Source organism: Myotis lucifugus, unplaced genomic scaffold, assembly GCF_000147115.1.
Source record: "Myotis lucifugus unplaced genomic scaffold, Myoluc2.0 scaffold_217, whole genome shotgun sequence".
Lineage (NCBI taxonomy): Eukaryota > Metazoa > Chordata > Mammalia > Chiroptera > Vespertilionidae > Myotis > Myotis lucifugus.
Window position 1 is genome coordinate 281,404 of NW_005871265.1, and position 21,777 is coordinate 303,180.

At 42.2% G+C, this 21,777-nt stretch overlaps 1 protein-coding gene across 1 annotated transcript in view; it reads left to right on the forward strand.

Annotated features, from left to right (window-relative positions):
* Nucleotides 1–21,777, forward strand: part of DIP2C (disco interacting protein 2 homolog C) — a 173,695-nt gene that overhangs the window by 42,429 nt on the left and 109,489 nt on the right. The window contains exons 6-9 of the mRNA XM_023761777.1: nt 1,571–1,780; nt 11,053–11,187; nt 13,720–13,839; nt 15,361–15,558. Of these exons, the coding sequence (XP_023617545.1) occupies nt 1,571–1,780; nt 11,053–11,187; nt 13,720–13,839; nt 15,361–15,558 (663 nt within the window). The remainder of the gene's footprint in view (nt 1–1,570; nt 1,781–11,052; nt 11,188–13,719; nt 13,840–15,360; nt 15,559–21,777) is intronic.

The window sequence follows — 21,777 nt, forward strand, 5'->3', positions numbered from 1 at the left end:
ATAAAGAGCCTCTGGGACAACTTCAAGCATACCAACATTTGGTGCTGTAAGAAGAAGAAGAGAGAGCAAGAAATTGAAAACCTATTTGAAAAAGAAAAGAAAAGAAAACTTCCCTAACTTGGTGAAGGAAATGGACATACAAGTCTAGGAAGTGCAGAGAGTACCAAACAAGATGAACCCAAAGAGGCCCACACCAAGACACATTATAATTAAAATGCAAAAGGTTAAAGACAAAGAGAGAATCTTAAAAGCAGCAAGAGAAAAGCCATTAGTTAGCCACAAGGGAGCTCCCATAAGATTTCACCTAATTTCTCAACAGAAACTATGCAGGCCAGAAGGGAGTGGCACAAAATATTCAAAGTGATGAAAAGCAAGGACCTACAACCAAGATTACTTTACCCAGCAAAGGTGTTATTTGGAATTGAAGAACAGGTAAAGAGCTTTCCAGACAAGAACAAGCTCAAGGAGTTCATCACCATCAAACTAGTATTACATGAAATGCTAAAGGGTATTCTCTAAGAAGAAGAAGAAGGAAAAAAGATAAGAATATGAACATTAAAATGGCAATAAATACATATCTATCAACAGCTGAATCTAAACAACAAAATAAATGAACAAGCAGAGCTGAAAGGGACTCATAAAGAGAACATTTTGACCAGGTGGGAGGGAGATTGGGGGATGGGTGAAAAGGTGAAAGGGCTAAGAAGTACAGATTGGTTGTTACAGAGTAGTCATGAGGATATAAAGTTCAGCATAGGGAATATAGTCAATTTTATTCTAATAAGTATGTATGGGGTCAGATGGGTACGAGATTTATCGGGATGATCACTTAGTAAGTTATGTAATGTCCAGTCAGTGGGGTGTACACCTGGAACTAAGTTAATATGTCAACTGTAATTGAAAAATTAAAAAATTATTTAAAAAGTGAATGTAAAAATAAATATGTTTAGTTTGATCATAAAGTGTAATGTGATGATTTATTGTTCTCACCAAAGGGGGCAAGGTTTTGAGCATGTAGGTTGTTGGAGAAGGTAGGGGGCACATACTTTGTGAGGTGTGTTCTTCCTTCTCCACCATTTTCTTCACTGATATCTCACTCTTTGGGGAGGTGTGTGGTTGTCTTGCACTCAAACTGAACTTAAAAGTAAATTATAGCTCAGAGAACCACCTTGGGACTAGAGGGCTACATACATCTCACTTTGTATCCATGAAGGTTCAACATCTCGGAGAAAATGCTGCCCTCAGCCACCTCACTTGATGTGTGTATGCAAATACATTTGGCTTCTTCCCAAACTGTTGAGTGGAGGAAATTGGTGAGTGGAGGAAATCGGAGGAAATCTCCGAGATTCTAAGGCCAAAAGAAAACTTTTGTAGCAATTTATTTTAAGATGTTTTGGAGGAAAAAGACATTGTACTAAAAAAAATAACTGATCTAAGAAGTGGTATAAGTTCAAGAGTGTTCAAAGCAAAAGTCCTTAAACTGTCCATGTGTGACGTAGGTCTGTGTTAGTGGTGTTTGATTGGGATGTGCTTCTTTAATTCTCTGCATATTAACTCGCCTGTCACACAGATACCTCCTCTGGTTCGGAAGATGAAGGCTCCGTGCAGGGTGACTCCCAGGGGACGCCCACCTCCAGCCAGGGCAGCATCAACATGGAGCACTGGATCAGCCAGGCCATCCATGGCTCCACCACCTCCACAACCTCTTCCTCATCCACCCAAAGTGGGGGCAGCGGTGCCGCCCACAGGCTAGCCGATGTCATGGCCCAGACGCACATAGGTGAGTGCCTGTCACTGTGTGATTCTCGTTGTTGTGTGTAAGAGTAGAAGTTTGTCTATCTGGGCATCACGACATTGGAATCCCCGCCCTGAGAGTCCACATAGTCTCACGCTGGCTCCTGACCTGCTTTGTGCTTTGGTTTTACTGTTTTGTGAAACCATTGGTTTTATTGCCGTATTTTTCCATGTATAAGACACTATTTTTTTCTAAAATAGTTAGACTGAAAATCGAGGGGCATCTTATACACGAAGTCAGCCGAGGAGGGAGCTGTGCAGGTGTGTAGCTGCCCATACCTTGTCAAACAGGCTTCCTCCAATCACGAGCCTTATTGTTACTGATATCAACTGATGCCATAATTGGAGGTGGAGGTGGAGAGTGCGCAGATGCAACAGGGTCCTGAGTCCATGAAGATGTCAAAAAATAAAAAGATAAATACCGGTAAGCGATTGTCTTACTCTGCAGAATTCAAACTGAATGTAATCAGCTAAGCAAAAGAGCATGGAAATAGAGCTGCAGAGAGACAATTTGGACCTCCTCCCACTGAGTGTATGATCAGTGGAGAAAACAGGAAGAACTCCTTCTTAAGATGCCAAAAAAGAAGAAGGCCTTAAGAGAGAAACCAGCAAAATGTTTAAAATATTGATTTCTTAATTTTGCGTTGGAAAAGTGGGGGGGGGGGCGTCTTATACACAGAAAAATATGGTACTTCTCACCATCTCAGATGTCTCCTACAGCTAGAATTCAAGAGCTTGCTGCTCATAAAGGAATGCACTCATTCATTAGGGAAAACTTGCAGCCATACCTGTTTACATGTTTTCTTCTCATTTATGCTAAAATATGCTTCTAAATGAAATTTTTAATAGTGCTAATAAACAGGCAGGGAATTCTAAAGTGTGTTTGTCATGACTTTGGAAAGCATTTAAGGAATCCTAGGGCTTTAATCACTATGGTTTTCTGCTGTATGTATTTAGATTTCTCTGGTGGTTCATGTCACTTTTTTGTTGTTGTTGTTAGTCATCACTCAAGGATACTTTTTCCATTGATTTTTAGAGAAAGTGGAAGGGAGAGAGGGGTAGGGGGAGGAGGAGGAGGAGAGAGAGAGAAACATTGATGTGAGAGAGACACATTGATCAGTTGTCTCCCACATGTGCCCCTACCGAGGTCAGGAACAAACCCAAAACCCAGGTATGTGCCCCTGATTGGGAATCAAACCTGCGACCCTTCAGTGTGTGGCCGACACTCTATCCACTGAACCACACCGGCCAGGGCCATGTCATTTTGCATGTAGGTTCTATGGCTAGTAAGATCCTCTGTATTGGAAAAAGCACAGAGTTAGGAAGCATTGCCTGAGATGTTTGGAAATAGTGTGGAAAAGGAGATTAAATAAGAATTATTAGAGGACAAGAGAGGGATTGTCTGAGCAGTGTGGCTTTCAATTGTGGGTAAGTGATGTACATGTTTTCTTGCCCCCCCCCCCAACCTCCCCACATGTGCATGTCACTCATTTGCCAGGGAAATGAGTCCTTGTCTAATGTAGAAGGGACAAGTATGATGTCCAGATCTGTTCTGATCCGTTTTCAGCTGTGGATTACGATTTTTAAACATTTCATTGGTATCAGAAATGAGACCATGTGTCCACAGGCAGGACACAGGCAGCCGCCAGGAGAGCGGTCTGGCCTGGCCTCTCAGGTGAACGGCTGCTGGCATCTTCAGAGTCACTTCTCCCTGGCTTAGTTTTGTAGTGGGGCGGGGGGGGGAGGAGGGGGGAAGAGTAATCATTTCTTTCCTTTGTACCGCTCAGAACTGTTGTCAATAAAAAGGAGAAAATAGAAAAGTTCTTTCAAATATTTTAAAGTAACGCTCAAATGCAAAGTGGTGTTATTCAATTTCAGTGTGGGATGTTTGCAGTAACATGGCCACTGGTTAATGTGCACTATGAATCTCTATTTGAAATCATATTAACTTAAAAATTAAATGGAAATGTGTGACCATTAAATATTTTTAGGTAATAAAATGGCTTCCTGTGTGTTTTGGAACCTGAGAGGTGGCCGAGGTCCTGCCTTAGAGCTTTATGGGCACCTGCACGGGGTCAGACATGGAATTCCCGCCCCTCTGCCCCTCACTGCAATCCTGCAGATGTGTGTGCTCTGACCCAGCTCCCCTCCAAGGAGGTGTCAGAATCTTACCAAGAGAAACACATACTTTTGAACACATTACTCACTGTACTTGGTTTCCCTTTGTGAATCTGCGTGTGAAGTGCTGGAGGAAATGATAGTGTGGAGAATTAAATTTACCCAGGTTATAAAAGGCTGCGTGATTCGTGTACATAAGTTCAATGTAACCTAAATATAGCTTTTGAGTGTATGACATTTAAGTAATTTCTATATTGGCACAAAGATAAGTTCCTAGAATATCTGGGACTTTTCTGTAAATATGAAAAACATTTTAGAAAGAAAGCAGTAGCAAAATAATAAAATGAAAATCCTTTATTCCTGTGGCAAAACAAAAGAAGGTAAAAGTCAGAGATTTGGCAGCATCAAAAGCCTACAAATAAGAAAATATTGCGGGTAAATGTGTGTTTTAAGGAATTTAAGGTAAAATAAACCACCACCTTGTACTTCTAACCCCATATGGTGCGGGGCTGGGACAATGTCTGCAGATACCTTTTTGCCCCCAGTAGGAGGAAAACAAGGAGTTAGGAAGCGTCTGTCTCCATATCTTTCTCCTTTTTTATTTTTTTTTCTGGGGAAGAAGGCTCCCTCTTTCTGAAGTTTACCCTTTCACCTTCATTCTGGATTCCAGCTCCTCCCAAACCTGCTAGCTCAGTGCTATGCTCTTTTGCATCTTCGCTCACCTAACTCACACACCTGCATTTTCCACTGTGAAGTCCTTCACCAGCCCACATCCCAACGTGCCTCCAAACACTGCCCATCGGCCCCACCCCATCGGCCCAGGAGTGGGCTCAGGACCTCAGCTGTGCTTGGCTCCTCTCTCCCACCCCCACCCCCCATACCATCTCTGTCCACATCCTGGGCGCTTGGCTGCTTGTGGCCTTGTAAGCCTTATTTCTCCCCCTCCCCCACACCCTGTTCCCAGGCCCCTAGGTCCAGGTGCCTGCCCTCCCGTCTGGACCACTGCAGCCCCTTCCGCCCCATGTCCCTCCTTTCGCACTGTCCTGTGTCTCGCAGCCCTGTTGGTGGTGTTAGACCACAGTTCCGATCCTGTCTCTTTTTCCAAAAAGTTGCTTTAGGGATTTTCATCTCTCAAAATTGATTTTGTTTATATGGATTTTATCCTTTAAAATCCAAGTAATGGCTTTTGGACCCACAAGTTTCCTAACCCTTCACCCACTGTGTGCCCCATTTGGCAGGAATGTCTCACTGACCTGCTCTCACCTTGGTATACATGGGGAGACCCATCTGCTTAGCTCTGCTCTTCCACTGTGTAAATGCATTTAACTCAGAAAGTGGTAACACAGCCATTTACACTTTTCTGCATGTGGGTTTCAAAGATTCTTTCTTGAGAGGAAAGGGTCCCCCCACAAGGGGAGAAACCACAGAGAAGAAGCCAGGGCCTGACCCGTCACGCAGGATGTCAGGTGCCTTGTTTGTTACGTAGCTCCCTCGGCCACAGTGAGGAGTAGCGTTCTCGTTTTGCATCCATTGGTTGATTCATCGGTTGATTCACTGGTTGGAAGACTGAGGCTTGGACAGTTGACAGGATGCCCAGCAGCCAGCTGAGGAGTCAGACTCTCATCTCCAGGGTGGCAGAGACAGGGCGACACTCTGCAGTCTCACTCTCTCCTCAGCTTCTTGTTCCATTGCTTGTTACAAATGGAAGCGGAGTTCTTCTCAGATAAAATGCAATGAAACGTTGCATAAACAATAAAGATTTTGGTGTCCCCGTCACAATCCCTCTGTGGGTTTTGTGACAGTTGGAGCCTTTTGTCATGAATTTGAGTTTTTAGACAGAAGTCAGGAAGCTGTTGTCTGAAGTTGAAAATTCTATTCTGACATTAGAATATACATCCTACAATTCTAAAATGTGTCTCTCAGTTGCATTCACATCTCTATGGGATTTTCATGGCATAAATGTGGTAGGCAGGCAGTTCCAGGTGTGAGAACCTCTGTAATCCTGAGTTCAACTCAGGACACTGCCGAAAGGGAAGTTTCAACACAGAACATCTTAAGTCCTTCTCATTTATTGATGAGAGAGAGAGAGAGAGAGAGAGAGAGAGAGAGAGAGAGAAAGAAAAGAGGAGAGAGAGAGATTTGTTGTTCCATTTATTTATGCATCCATTGGTTGATTCTCATATGTGCCCTGACCAGGGATGGAACCCGCAACCTTGGTATATCAGGCGAACCTCTAACCACCTGAGCTGCTGGCCCAGGGCCTCTGGATCCTTTCCTAACCATCTTCAGATTTAGTCTGTGGGTCATTTGCCTGAACATTTGAGAAGCAGCTGTGAATTCCCATTATCAGTATCACACTCACATGCTCACACATACACTCAAACTCATACACAGTCACATGCTCACTCACATACACACACACACACACACACACACACATGCTCATAAGCTTACATACATCACACCCATGCACACACACAATCACACGCTCACACACATCCTCATGAGTTCACACTCACAAACATCACGCACACATTCACACATATGCTCACACACGTAGGGCAAGTGAATCAAGGTAAACAGTACATTGTTCTGTCCCTGAGTGGTTATTAAAGGAATAAGATAAATCCTCACATGCTATAATGCCATGTGCCACTTTTGGTCATGACACTGGTTAGAGCTTCCCTGTGAGGTGCCTTCCACGAGACCCAGTGAAAGTGGACTTTACTGGCGAAACAGAGGAGGAAGGGCTTCTCTTCCGATGGGTTGCAGACGGGAGATGGGTCGGAGCAGCGAGCGGTCCAGCCGAGTCCCCAGCAGCAGGGCTGATACTCAACTCCCACAAGGGCTGGCTCTTCCTCTCAGCCTCTCTGCGTGTTCCTTTTATCACGTGTCGTACCGGTATATTGTCAGATCATGGCTGGTGGTTAAACTTGGTTCACCTTCGCATTTTCATCCGGGAGCTGGTTTTCCACCACCATGTGGAGGGCGTGGTCACGTCATCTTAGGAAGCTGAGGCTGCTGGGCAGGCCAGGTGGTCTGAGGGCCTGGGTCACAGGTACTTCTCAGGGACAGCAGTGGCCGAGTGAGGAAACCTGGGATAGAGCACTCTTAGTGTGCAGAAACGGGTTCCTTTGGACATGTTACTCACCAATGAGTGAGCCCTGAGCATGTTGCTTTTTACATATGAAAACCAGATTTTCCACTTTCTTCTCCTTATTTGGGGACTGAAGTTATTTGGGGACATAAAGATAATTAACATGCCTTAAAAGTGGGGTTTATCACCATGACCCTGCAGATTCCAGTTCGTACAGTTAGAATTAAAGAACAATTCTTTCCAGCGGGTGTTGGAACTGGGGGCATTTTATCAAGTTGTCAAGTGCTCTTTAATTCATTCTTTGAACTATTCCTGCAGCATTTGCTGAGCCGACAATGTGGGCTGGGTTAGGTAACGTCAGCCCCTGAGTAGGACACAGGGAGCCCGACTGAGCTGGAGTCATTAGGAAAAGTGGAGGAAGCAGCGATTTCCAAAGTCGGGTTCAGCAGGGAGACCAACCAGGACCCTAAATGGTCATGGCCCAAAACAGCTGTGCAACTGGGGTGGGTTGCTGGCAAGAGTAACAGACCCTGTATGGGGTGGGGGTGGGTGTCAAGGACCGAGGTTGGACCCCTGGTACAGATGGCACTAGAGCAGCGTGCAGATCCTGCCATGAAAGATGGTGGAATTGCACTTCCCTCCTGCCTCCTCGTGTGCCCAGCCTGAACTCCTGATTCACGGGGAACCCATGTCAGCTGCTGACAGCAAACACCACGCAGGGGCAGATGAAGCCGAACCCACCCGGTGGCGGGCAGATGGGAAGGTGTCACGGATAGCTCTCGGGGCGCTCACAGTGGAGGTGACACTTGACAGGTGGCCGGAAGGATGGTGGCCATTCTCTTGATTTAAAGGGCTGCGAAACCGATCACAGGAACAGTGGGCCCTCTTGCTCAAAAGTTACAGCCCTGCTCTAATGAGGGCTCTTAATCTACACAGCGCTTCTGACACGCGGACTCCACTGGCCTCGTGCCTGGAGCTGGCAAGCCTCTTAGACCTTTGAACCTGCACCATCCACTCAGCTCCACTTTTGCTTACCCACCGACAAGTGTTTCCTGAGCATCTGTTATGTACAGGGTTTTTCTGATACTGCCCCAAAGATCGGTAGCCTCATTAAGTCTACCAGACCTGAGGCCCTGAACCTAACTGTCCCCTGTACCTGGGCTCCTGAGCATTAAAGAGAAAAAACCAACATGATATAGAAAAATGTTAGTTACATGCAAACAAGTGCTTAGAATAAGATGGAACTTGGAGACGTTGTAGAAAATAGGTCTACCTTTCATCTAGCGCCAATATTCTACCTGTGTGTGGAAATTACCTAAAAATCGGTACAGTGGCCTGCAGTCCTGATCTTTATCAAAATAAAGCAGGGTACAGTGCGTCACTGCAACATCAGCACGTCCTCTGGCTCCTAACGAGCAGCTGCTGGGCTGGTGATCCCAGTGTGACAGCACCCCGGAGGAATGGGGAAGGGAGCGGGAGGGGAGGTGACAACTAAATGAGTTTGGAAAGCACTTTGAAGTCACCCGGCTGTCACTGTTCCGGCTTTATAATCGCCAGATGTATTGGAATCATTATTTTTCCCAACTTCAAAGTGGAACACGACAGTATTCCTGCCGCCCAGCCCAAAGGATTGGCCGTCCATCATCAGTGATGAGGCTACAGTGTCACTTAAGCACCAGTGAATCTGGATAAAATTGCAATGCAGTGAATGCGTATTATAGCTACTTTGTTTTAGGTGCTAATTTGAAAGTCTGTTCAGCATACATCAGCATCTATTGTATTTTCATCTGAAATATGAGGCCCCAGTGAGTGTACGACTTGGCTGTGGAGAGTTAGAGCATTTTGCAACACGAAATAAGGTCTATTTGGCAAAAGCACCAGTAGGGGTGGTGAGAGGATGAACAGTCTCTGAATCATTGAAGAGGCAATTTGAATGATCCTCTCTTCTCCCTCTCCTACCTCCCCTCATGGATCCACCTACTTGTTAAAATTACTTGTAACCCCAAATCAGTACACTCAGCCTACTCGAGGCCATGTACAAAAGGTAGCAGAGCAGCAAAACTTTGAGTCCCTGACACGATGTTCCCAGCAGAGGGCGACGTTCTGCCTTCTGCTCCAGCCTCAGACTGAGCAGTGCTCTTCGCAGGGGCGGTTTGGTGCCCGTGTTTCCTCTTTTGCTTTTTGTGGGTGACTTCACTGTTTATGCAGCCCTCACCCACTCGTGGTGCTGAAGAGGGAGTCTCTGAAGGAGGAGGCTTCCCAGTGCTGGCTCCCCTGTTTACATACAGCACAAGGAAATGGCTTCCATCGCATGGACCCTAAAAAGGATTAAAGACTCAAAGTTAATACCGTAATACCCGTTATTAGGACTCAGGATATCGAAAATGTCATTGCTGGTCTCATTTGACGTGTTCTCCTGAATGCCTTATATAATAAATATTGGGGGATCACTTTGTAAAGTATATGATGGTCTAAGCACTATGCTGTGCACCAGAAACTAATAAAAAAAATATTGAATGTAAAGCACAATTAAGAATAAAATAAAATAAATAAATACAAGAACTGTGCTTTCCCCACTGAACCATTTAAGCGCTTGATGACACCATCGATGAATGCCGTGGGGAAGGCCTGCTGCACAGCTCACTGCGTAACCATCACCAATGCACGTGAGATTGTAAACACATGATTTAAAAAAAAATCCTCACCTAGGATATGTTTTCATTGATTTTGAGAGAGAGAGAGAGAGAGAGAGAGAGAGAGAGAGAGAGAGAGAGAGAGAGAAATATGAATGGGAGAGAGAAACATCAATCTGTTGCCTCCTGTATTCCCCTCCATCAGGGATCAGTCCTACAACCTAGGTATGTGCCCTGACTGGGAATTGCACCTGCAACCTTTTGGTGTACCGGATGACGCTCCAGCCAACTGAGCCACCCAGCTAGGGCTTTTTGAATGACTGTTCAGTATTATTCATGCTGAAACAAACAAAATAGCTAATATTTCTTGAGTGCTCAGCCTCTATCAAGAAATGTCCTAAGAACTTTACATATGTTAACTCGTCTAATCTCCCCTATAAGGAAGTCAGAATTATTATTATATTTCCAATGTTTTTTTTTAGAGAGAGTGGAAGAGAGAGGAAAAGACAGAGCTATCAATGTGAGAGAAACCCATTGATTGGTTGCCTCCTGCACGAGCCCCAATCAGGACCCAGGCCAGGAAGGAGCCTGCAATGGGGGCACATGCCCTTGACTGGAATTGAACCTGGAACCCTTCAGTCTGCAGGCCGACACTCTGTCCACTGAGCCAAACCAGCTAGGGTGGAAGTCAGCATTATTATTCCCGTTTGATAGGTGAGGAGACTGAGGCACAGAGAGGTTAAGACACTTCCCAAGATCTGGAGGAATTGGCAGAGCTGGGATTCAAACCCCAGGCTCTCTGCCTCCAAAGCTCGAGCTCTTAACTGCCACTACCATGACAGACAAGAAAATTGCTCTTTTGTGAACAAACATGTAACTTTCAATAACTCTTTTTCTACCTGCTGCTTCACATTATTCTTAACACATTGTGACGGATCACGAGAATTCTTGTGTTTTCTGTTCTAAGGCTGGTGGCCAATCACGGGAATTCTTTAAAAAGACATTAGCTTCTAAGAACATGTAATAAATAACTTCAAGATGCAATGGGTGTTTAATTTTAAAGTGTGCCTTTAACACTTATGTAAAACGTTTTTTGTACTCGTTCAATAGAAACTTATCTGGCCACTGGGTAAAGCTAGCAATTAAACTTCTGGTCCGCAATTTGTTAAAATGCTATTGTGATTCATTGATGTGGCTCCTGTTATGACATGTCTGAAGTTCTACCTAACTTTGTTTCATTTTGAGCAATACAAATTATTTTAAAGAGCATCTTTATGCCTAGATTTTTGTAGTAGACTTTGATTCAGAATTATGGTCTCTTCTCAGGATGTGGCCTTTTTTGAAACCTTTTTTGCTTACTTAGCCTTCAGAATAACTCTATCAGAGAATTTATCATTTGCTTCTTTACAGAAAATCACTCTGCACCTCCTGATGTAACCACGTACACCTCAGAACACTCAATACAAATAGAAAGGCCACAAGGCTCAACGACATCGCGGACTGCACCAAAGTACGGCAACGCTGAGCTCATGGAGACTGGCGATGGTAGGTCTCCCGGCATTTTCTTCCCTCCTTTGTAAACTCTGTTTTTACTAACTTAACCTTTTAAACCATAAGGTCCACTCACTGAATCTAATTTATGAAGTTCTTTACACACCACCCATAGATGGTGGCATAGTCACAGAAAATGCAAACTGTCTCCAACTTGGCCGAGAGTTACTCCTTATAGGAAAAGAAATGATGATGTAAGAATTTAGTCATAAGGAGAAAAGGAAATTTTATAAGATTCCAGTGTATTTGTTAATGAATAACTAAAATCGGCTCAGCAATTAACAAATTAGTGTGCAAGTGTTAAGACTATGAATGGTTACTTAGAAGGGCAGGATGAAGTTACATGTAAACAAATTAACTGCCAGCTAGGGGCCAATGGAATGCTTCGGAATTTGCAAGAAAGAGGGGCTTTTTTTCTCCGTATTGGGAAAAAATATTAGTGATTTGGTAAACTACAGCAGTGGGGGTTCTTCTTTATTCCTCATATCATGGATCTGGGTACACAGAGCGGCCGTTTCTATGACCCCGTCTGAAGCAGCACACTCAAACATGAACTGCATGCGTGATTCTGCTTTCCTGCAGCCTCAGTCCTTCCCAGGCTCACAAAGGTTAGCAGGAACCCAGTGGGGACATGAAATGGTGTTTCTGTGGACAATGGCCAAAGTAGCGTCGGTGTGTTGTCCATCCCGCTGTGCTCATGTCCTGTGCCGAGGTGTGATGCAGAGGTGATGAGGAGGCCTGGACCCAGTCCCTGATAGGCAGCACGCCCCTCAGCATGGCCTGAGCCCGGTGCCAGTGTGGTTCAGGAGCTCCCGGTAGTGCGTTGGGAGTCACTCCAGTTCCCATGCGGTTGGCTTCCCTGGAACACTTTCAGTCTCAGTGTTTGCCTCAGTTCTCTGCTAAATTCACTGTATATTGAATGGGTCATTGCCGTTGTTCTAGTCATTATCATTTTAATAACTGTTGTCTTTGAAGTCCATCCTCACCTGCTCTCCCAGGTGAGTTCACATGTTGTCCGGCCCAGAGCTTTTCAGCGTGTGATGACCTCTCCTCTCAGAATCACGTGGGTCACTTGTTAAAAACCAGGCTCTGGGCCACCCCCAAAACCTGTGACATCGGAAACTCTGGGCTAGACAAGTCCTAGGATGGTTCTTACGCATTCTAAACTGAGCTGGGGAACCAGTGGCCTTGTGAAATGATCTCAGATTATCTGAACCAAATTAAGAGGAACTGTTTAATGAGAAATACTCTGTTTAGAGACTGAGAAGTCTGGGTGGTGTATTTTTATATATTTTCAAAACTATAAGATATTTAATGTCTCAATTCTGAAGGTGCCCATAGAGTAGTTTGAGATTACCTAGGAAAATGTTTCTGATTTGATAGAAAAATTTCCTTGAATTCTATCATATTCATGTCAAAAGCTGAGGTCTGTTTTCGTGATACCTGCAGTGGAGGAGGAGGGCTCCGTCGCAGTCACTGTGGGGAGACCCCCTTCAGCTGTGGTTCTTAGAACATGAGAGCAGTGAGGTTCCCACACCCCTGGCTACCAGGTGTGCGTTTCCACGCACCCGTAAGCGATAATGAGATTTGCCTGCAGGGAGTGCATTTAAACAGGAAGGCCAACATCTTGGCACTCCTTTTTTCATAATTTGGGTTATTTATTTTAAATTTTAAAACTTCTTGTGTTTTTCATGGATCATTTCACTTGCTCAGTTTTCAAAATGTCATTCATTGTTGTAAGAAATCTATTATTGTAACACGGGGTAAATGTTTCTCAGTACACGTGGATAAACGTATGCTAGTGTTCTGCGTTTCTCAGAAATTGAATTTAGAGACTAATTGCTGTGCTTCCAGAATGTGTTGCCTGAATGTTTACTCAGGAGAGAGTAACTGGAACACTTGGGAGGGACTCAATTGTCACCTGCGTGGACAGGGCCTGCCAAGGCGCTTGTAGGAAGCAGTCCCCTTGCTTTGGTTAGGAGGTCTGGGTGTGGGGGCTGGCCGTGCAGATGCCGCAGGGCACCCAAATTCACTGTCTCTGGCAAAATGTTCTCTTCGCCCAGTGAGGCCCAGCACCAGGGGTCTCAGGAGAGTCGGGGACTCAGGGAGGGTCTCTCTGCTGCCTCAGCTCTCTCATCCCCTTAGAAAGAGGGGGCCAGAGACGGTGTTCGTGAGAAGGTGACAAGCCCTGTCTTCGGAATTAGTGGTGGGACCGAGCCCCGCCTGTGGTTGGAGCTCTTCCTGACATCACCAGATCAGGATGGCTCATGGAGTTGTAAACGAGAATTGTTTCTGCTGAGTCTCTACCCTCTTGCGGGTTCCCAGCAGGGTCAGTGTGCTGTGACTCTCCACCCAGTAGAATGTCTTCACTCTGCACATCGCCGAGGTGATACTTCGAGGGACGCTGAGTCTCAAGCCCATCCCTGCTTCTCTCAGCCCTGAGATGGGGCAGTGGGTGTGGGCGGCTTGGCCATTTCACTGTGGTGCTTGGACTAAAGTCCGTCTGCCTGTGGTTCTGTTTTTCAGGAGTGCCGGTAAGTAGCCGGGTATCAGCAAAAATTCAACAGCTTGTCAATACCCTCAAACGACCAAAACGACCACCGTTACGAGAATTCTTTGTTGACGACTTTGAAGAATTGTTAGAAGGTAAAAGAACCCTTTCCTACCCCTGTTTATTCCAATGTCCCCGTGATCCCATAAACTGTAATGATATTTTTTCTTTTTAAGAACAAGACGGGAATCTTGTCTAGAAACCGTAGGTACTGTTCCTGCGGGTCCTGTAAGGTACTCAGATACATCCCACAAGCCAGGCTTCTTTATAAAAGGACTCTGTTGGCTTCCAGAAATGCAAGTAAATTATAGAAAACCTTGCCACAGTGACACAGTTCCCTCTGAGTAAGTTTAAGAGGAGTGCAAGGAGCGTGCAACCAGTCCCATTCGCTGCCGCTCCATAGAAACCCAGGAGTGGGTATCTTAACGACCAAGTGCACACAAGCCTTTTAACACAAACCACTTAAAGTCAAAGCAAAATACTTATATCAAATGCAAACTCTGTGTGTTCTTATTCTTTGCATCACAAGTAAGATATAGCTGATTTTCTGCCCAGCAGGTGGGAACTGTCAATCATACGCTGGGAGAGAAAAACCTCTTCCAGAAGTGAGAAAAAACTCAACTTCTCACCTTTCTAAACAGTTTGGCAAATTGTATTTTATTGTGAAGCATTTATTTTTGTTTTACTCAAGAAAATATGGTCTGTGCTCATTGTTTGTTGTAGTTGTAGCAAATTTAAATTTATACCTCAGTATTTCAGGGTGAAATATCATTCAGCTCAAAAGATTTGAGCTCTTTTTTCTTTTGAGTCCAGAATTAGTAGTCTATGTTAATAATTGATTTTTTAAAATACTTTTTTATTGACTTCAGAGAGGAAGGGAGAGAGAGAGAGAGAAATATCAGTGATGAGAGTAAATCATTGATTGGCTGCCTCCTACACACCCCCCACAGAGGATCAAGCCTGCAATCCGGCATGAGCCCTGACCGGGAACGGAAGGAACCATGACCTCCTGGATCACAGGTTGATGCTCAATCACTGAGCCACACCAGCCGGGCAGTAATTGATATTTTTAACACAGTTGTTGTTGCAGTCCTAGACTCTAAGCATGTTCAGATACACAGCTTTACTTGCTGTCAGTTTATAAATGCACTCGGGTCTCCGAAGGCACCTCACCCAAATTGCCTAGCAGTGGTCGGCAAACTCATTAGTCAGCAGAGCCAAATATCAACAGTACTTCTTCAAAATAGACTTGCCCAGGCCGAAAACCGACTTCTGCGCATGGGCCATGAAGTTTCAATCGCATTGTACGTGCGCTCCCACACGTGGTATTTTGTGGAAGAGCCACACTCAAGGGGCCAAAGAGCTGCATGTGGCTCTCGAGCCGCAGCTTGCCGACCACGGGCCTAAGGAATTGTAAGAATTAAGTATCTCCATTACATTCATGAGGCTAATATGTAGGTCATAGCCCTGGTTCTAGGAAAACAAGTTTTCTGTGTGTTAATCAGTTTATACCTTAAGTATAAGTCTCCTAGCTCCTTTAAAATGAATAAAATCGTGATTGTGCCAATATGAGTGTATTTTTTTTAAAAAAGCCTTTTGTGTCCACATGTGTTTAGTTCAACAACCAGATCCGAACCAGCCAAAGCCAGAGGGAGCACAGATGTTAGCCATGCGAGGGGAGCAGCTGGGTGTGGTTACGAATTGGCCCCCGTCGTTAGAAGCTGCATTACAGCGATGGGGAACCATCTCACCAAAGGCCCCGTGCTTGACCACGATGGACACAAATGGGAAACCCTTGTACATCCTCACTTACGGTAATCCCATAAGGCTTGTCTTCCTTCTGTTTGCTTACGCGCACACCTGCCACTGTCAGAGTGGCTAGTTTATATTTGTGCTGCTTTTATGTTTCTGGTCCCGAAATAAATGGAATCTGAAAGGAGCTATTTCAGGAAAATTATTTGGTTTGAATATGAAAATTATTTATTAAATGTTTTTTAGTAAAATCCAGAAATGGATCCAAAAACTTAGTGATCATCACTCTAACAAGATGTTGGAATGTGTGTGAAATTCTTGATATTCATGGTTTTAGAGGGGATCGGTAGTTAAAGAATGTGTATCTAAGCTCTTTGACATATATAATTCAGAAGAAACAAAATCTGTTTGCAAAGTGCTTTTGCAGAAAACAAGAGAAACAAGCTATCCCTTAATTCTTCATTCAGTACAATTAACGTAATCTATAAATTTTTGCAAATAAGTGTACTAGAGGGACTTCCCTCTCTGTGTTCCATAGATAATGGACTATGAAAACTGGAAAACAGGGGTAGAAACACTAAATAGATTAACATTAATGATCGATGTTGCTGAAAAGATGCTGAGAAAAGTTTATTGAGTAGAATTGTTCCAATACCAAGTAACGTGGCTTAATCGAAGGGCTAGGCCGTTTGCTGTACGTAGTTTACATTCAGCTCTAAAATGTAGCTTTCTCAAAGCCCTCGGGCAGCAGAATTCCCAGCTGAGAAACAGGATCTTCAGTAGAAAATACAGATGGTGGGTGAAGGTTGTAAACAAACTTTTAAAAATCTTATGCTTTCCATTTACCAATATAAATAAAAGAGCATATGAAGAGAACACATGGCATTCTATCATGCTGATTAATAAAAGTAAATCATGCTAAGTTCAAACTAACTTCCTTCTATCATGCCTCACTTTGAAAACTTCTCAGTCTTCTTCTCTACCTTCTCTCTAGTTTTAGTGTGAGCTCTGCTCATTCATTTTGCTTTGCTGCAGTCTCTCTCTCTCTCTCTCTCTCTCTCTCTCTCTCTCTCTCTCTGTCTCTGTCTCTCTCTGTCTCTCTCTCTCTCTGTCTCTCTCTCTTTCTAAGTTATGGCTTGACCTTTGTCCCAAATATTTAAAGGGATTTAGATGCTTGAGTTATAAAATTAGTAGGCAACCTTTCTGTATGTTTTTGATGTTTTGCATTGTTGGTGATGTGCTTCTCAGGCTCCCACCTCCGTTTCCATGTTAAATAGTCACTGTGCTCTGCATGACCTTTGATCGCCCTTCCTCACTTACCTGCCTCCCCATCAGGGTTACACTCCCCGCACAGAGCTTAGTCCTCCCTCAAATCAAAGTAAAGTTAAAATTTATATGTAATAAGAGAGTTTAACATCATTTCAATATCTCTTTTTCCCCCAAACATGCACATGGCTGTCTCAGAGCCTCAATATCTGTTTCCCCAGTTAAAATATCGATTTAACTTGCCTTAACTCTGGGGGAATTTCATGTATTAACTCCCATTTTTAAATATGCAGCAAAGTATTATTAACTGTATTGCCATTCTGTACATTACATCCCTGTGACTTATTTATTTTACATTCTGTACATTACATCCCTGTGACTTATTTATTTTACAACTGGAAGTTTGTGCCTTTTGTCTGCCTCCCATTTCGCCTACCTCCCACCCCCATCTCTGGCAATCACCAATCTGTTTTCTGAATCAATAAGCTTAGGGTTTGTTTGCTTTTAGATTCCACATATAAGTAAAAACATATGCTATTTGTATACCCCTCTTTGACTAATTTCACCTAGCATAATACTCTCTAGGTCCATCCATGTTGTTGCAAATGGCAAGATTCCATTCTTTTTCATGGCTGAGTAATATTCCATTGTTTGTATATACCACATTTTCTTTATCCATTCATTTGTCAATGGATATTTAGATTGTTTCCATATCTTGGCTATTGTAAATAATGCTGCAGTGAACATGGGGATGCATATGTCTCTTTGAGTTAGTGTTTTTCTTTTCTTTGGATAAATACCCAGAGTGGAATTACTAGATCATGTGGTAGTTCTGTTTTTAACTTTTTTAGAAACTTCCATTCTGTTTCCCAATGTGGCTGCACCAAATACATCTCTACCAACAGTGCACAAGGGTTCTCTTGTATCCACATCCTTGCCATCATTTGTTATCTCTTATCTTTCTTATAATAGCCATTCTAACAGGTGTGAGGTGATAGCTTATTGTGGTTTTGATTTGCATTACCCTGATGATTAGTGATAGTGAGTTGTTCTATTTATTTTTTTAATTCGTTATTGTTTAAAGTATTACATATGTCTCCTCCCCCCCATTGACCTATCCCCAGCTGTTCTCACCCCCCAGCACATGCCCTCACCCCCCTACTATCTGTGTCCATGTATTATGCTTATATGCATGCATACGAGTCCTTTGGTTGTTCTCTCACCCCATCCTGAGATTGGACGGTCTATTCGATGATTCTCTGCCTCTAGATTTATTTTTGTTCATCAGTTTATGTTGTTCATTATGTTCCACAAATGAGTGAGATCATGTGATATTTATCTTTCTCCAACTGGCTTATTTTGCTTAGCATAATGCTCTCCAGGTCCATCCATGCTATTGCTAATGGTAAGAGTTCCTTCTTTTTTACAGCAGCGTAGTATTCCATTGTGTAGATATACCACTGCTTTTTAATCCACTCATCTGCTGACGGGCACTTAAGCTTTTCCAAATCTTAGCTGTTGTAAATTGTGCTGCTATGAACATAGGGGTGCATATATCCTTTCTGATTGGTGTTTTTGATTTCTTGGGATATATTCCTAAAAGTGGGATTACTGGGACAAATGGGAGTTCCATTTTTAATTTTTTTGAGGAAACTCCATACTGTTTTCCACAGTGGCTGCACCAGTCTGCATTCCCACCAGCAGTGCACGCATCCTCTCCAGCACTTGTCATTTGTTGATTTGTTGATGATAGCCATTCTGACAGGTGTGAGATGGTACCTCGTTGTTTTGCATCTCTCGAATGATTAGTAACTTCGAGCATGTTTTCATATGTCTCTTGGCCTTCTGTATGTCCTCTTTTGAAAAGTGTCTATTTCAAAAGAGGACATACAGATCCTTTGCCCATTTTTTGATTGGATTGTTTTTGATGGAGTCTTTAGGGATTTTCTATGTACAATATAATGTCATCGACGAATAATGACTATTTTACTTCTTTTCCAATTTGGATGCCTTTCATTTCTTCTTCTTGTCTGATTGTTATGGCTAGCACTTCCAGTACTATGTCAAACAGGAGAGAGTGGGCATCCCTTTCTTGTTCCTGTTCTTAGGGGAAATGGTTTTAGTTTTTGCCCATTGAGAATGATGTTGGCTGTAGGTTTGTCATATAAGGCTTTTATTATGTTGAGGTATGATCCCTCTATTCCCAATTTGCTGCGAGTTTTTATCAAGAAAGGGATTTGGATTTTGTCAAATGCCTTTTCTGCATCAATTGATATGATTATGTGATGTTTGTCTCTCAGTTTGTTTATGTGATGTATAACATTTATTGATTTGCAGATATTATACCAGCCTTGCATCCCTGGAATAAATCCCACATTGTTATGGTGTATGTTTTTCTAATGTAATGCTGGATCTGATTTGCTACAATTTTGTTGAGGATTTTAGCATCTAAGTTGATCAGGGATATTGGCTTGTAATTCTCTTTCTTTGTAGTGTCTTTATCTGGTTTTGGGATTAGGATAATGCTGGCTTTATAGAAAAAGCTTGGAAGTATGGCTTCCTCTTGAATATTTTAGAATAGTCTGAGGAGGATAGCTTTTAGTTCTTCTTTGAATGTTTGATAAAACTCCCCTGTGAAGCCATCTGTACCAGGAGAGTTGTTCTATTTCTATGAAAAAATGCTATTGGATTTTGATAGGGAGTACACTGAATCTGTAGATTGATTTGGCTAGCATGGACATTTTAACAATACAAACAACCCTTGGAGATATTTCAGGTTTAATCCCAAACCACTGCAAAGAGTGACCATTGAAATAAAGTGAGTCACATGAATTTTTTATATTTCCAATGTAAGTTATGTTTACACTGTACTGTAGTCTAATAAGTGTGAAATATTGTTTTAAAAAAATGTGCATACCTTAAATATACATACTTTATTTGTAAAAAGTGCTAACCATCACCTGAACCTTCAGCAAGTCATAACCTTTTTGCTGGTAGAGGGTCAATGCTGATGAAAACACAGTATCTGGGAAGGGCCTGTATTTTTACAATCCATGAGCACAGACTACCTTTTAACTTATTTGTATCTTCAATATTTTTCATCAATGTCTTGTAGTTTTCAGTGTATAGATCTTTCACCTCTTTGGTTAAATTTATTTCCTGGTATTTTATTATTTTTGATGCTATTCTAAGTGGGATTTTTTCTTAATTTCTCTTTTTGATAGTTCATTATTAATGTACAGAAACACAACAGATTTTTGTATATTGACTTTGTATCCTGCAAATTTATTGAATTCATTCTGACAGGGTTTTTGGTGGAGTCTTTAGAGTTTTCTACATATAGTATGTCATCTGCAATTAGTGACAATTTTACTTCTTCCTGTCCAATTTGGATGCCTTTTATTTATTTCTTTTTTATTATTTATTTATTTATTGCCTAAATGATTCTGGCTAGGTCTTCTAATACTGGGTGTAGTGGGCATTGTCTTGTTCTTAATCTTAGAGGAAAAGCTTTTAACTTTTCACCATTGAGTATGATGTTAGCTTGTCATATATGTCCTTTATTATATTGAGTTACATTCTCTTAAATCCACTTTGTTGAGAGTTTTCATCATAAATGGATATTGAATTTTGTCAAATTTTTTTTCTGCATGCATTGGGATGATCATATTTTTTTTATCATTTATTTTGTTAATATGGTGAATCACATTGATTAATTTATGAGTGTTGAACCATCCTTGGAATAGATGCATTGGTTATGGTGTGTGATCTTTTTAATGTATTGTTGAATTTGGCTTGTTAATATTTTGTAAAGGATTTTTACAGCTATGTTCACCAGGGACATTACCCTAAAATTTTCTTTTCTTGTGGCATCCTTGTCTGATTTTGGTTCAGGGTAATGCTAGCCTCATAAAATAAGTTTGAAAGTGTTTCCTCTTCTTCTATTTTTTTGGAAGAGTATGAGAAGGATTGTGACTATTTGTCTTAGAATATTTGATAGAATTCACCAGTAAAACTAACTGCCTTGTCCTGGACTTTGTTATTTTGGAGATTTTTGATTATTGATTCATTCTCCTTACAAGTAATTGGTCTGTTTAGATTTTGTATTTCTTCATGATTTAGTCTTGGAAGGTTGTATGTATCTAGGAATTTTTCCATTTCTTATAGGTTTTATAATTAGTTGGCTCACAATTGTTCATAGTAGACTCTTATCTTTTGTGTTTCTGTGGGATCAGTTTTAATGTCTCCTCTTTCATTTCTGATTTTATTTATTTGAATCCTCCCTTTTTTTCTTTATGGTGTTTATATTTTTGATAAACCAAATTTGGTTTTGTTGATATATTCAATTGTCTTTTTAGTCTGTATTTCATTTATTTCTACTCTAATCTTTGTCATTTTCTCCCTTCTACTAACTTTGGACTTCATTTGATCTTTTTCTTGTTCCTTGGTATAAAAGGTAGGTTGTTTATTTGAAAAAAAAATTTTTTTTAATAAACAATAGAGATTTGTTCAAGGGTCTTAGAGATTGCAAATAGGAAACACAGCTAGGAAAAAAACCAAAAATGTTCCAAAGAAGAAAGTTAAAAGTTCTTTTATTAAAAAGCACATTTTTTTGAATTATCTGTCCTGCATTCTTAGCCCCTGGATGGTTATCAGCTAGATGTCAGGCAGTCAGGATGATGGATGCCAGGTGGTCCAGAAGATGAGCGCCAGGCATTGATGCAGGACCGAAAGTTCAAAGTGTAAGTCTCCAGGCCAGCAGTTCTCAACCTGTGGGTCGCGACCCCTTTGGCGGTCGAACGACCCTTTCACAGGGGTCGCCTAAGACCATCCTGCATATCAGATATTTACATTACGATTCATAACAGCAGCAACATTACAGTTATGAAGTAGTAACGAAAATAATTTTATGGTTGGGTCACAACATGAGGAACTGTATTTAAAGGGCCAAAAGGTTGAGAACCACTGCTCCAGGCGAGTTAGAACAAGATGCATACTTTCCTCCTGCCTCAACC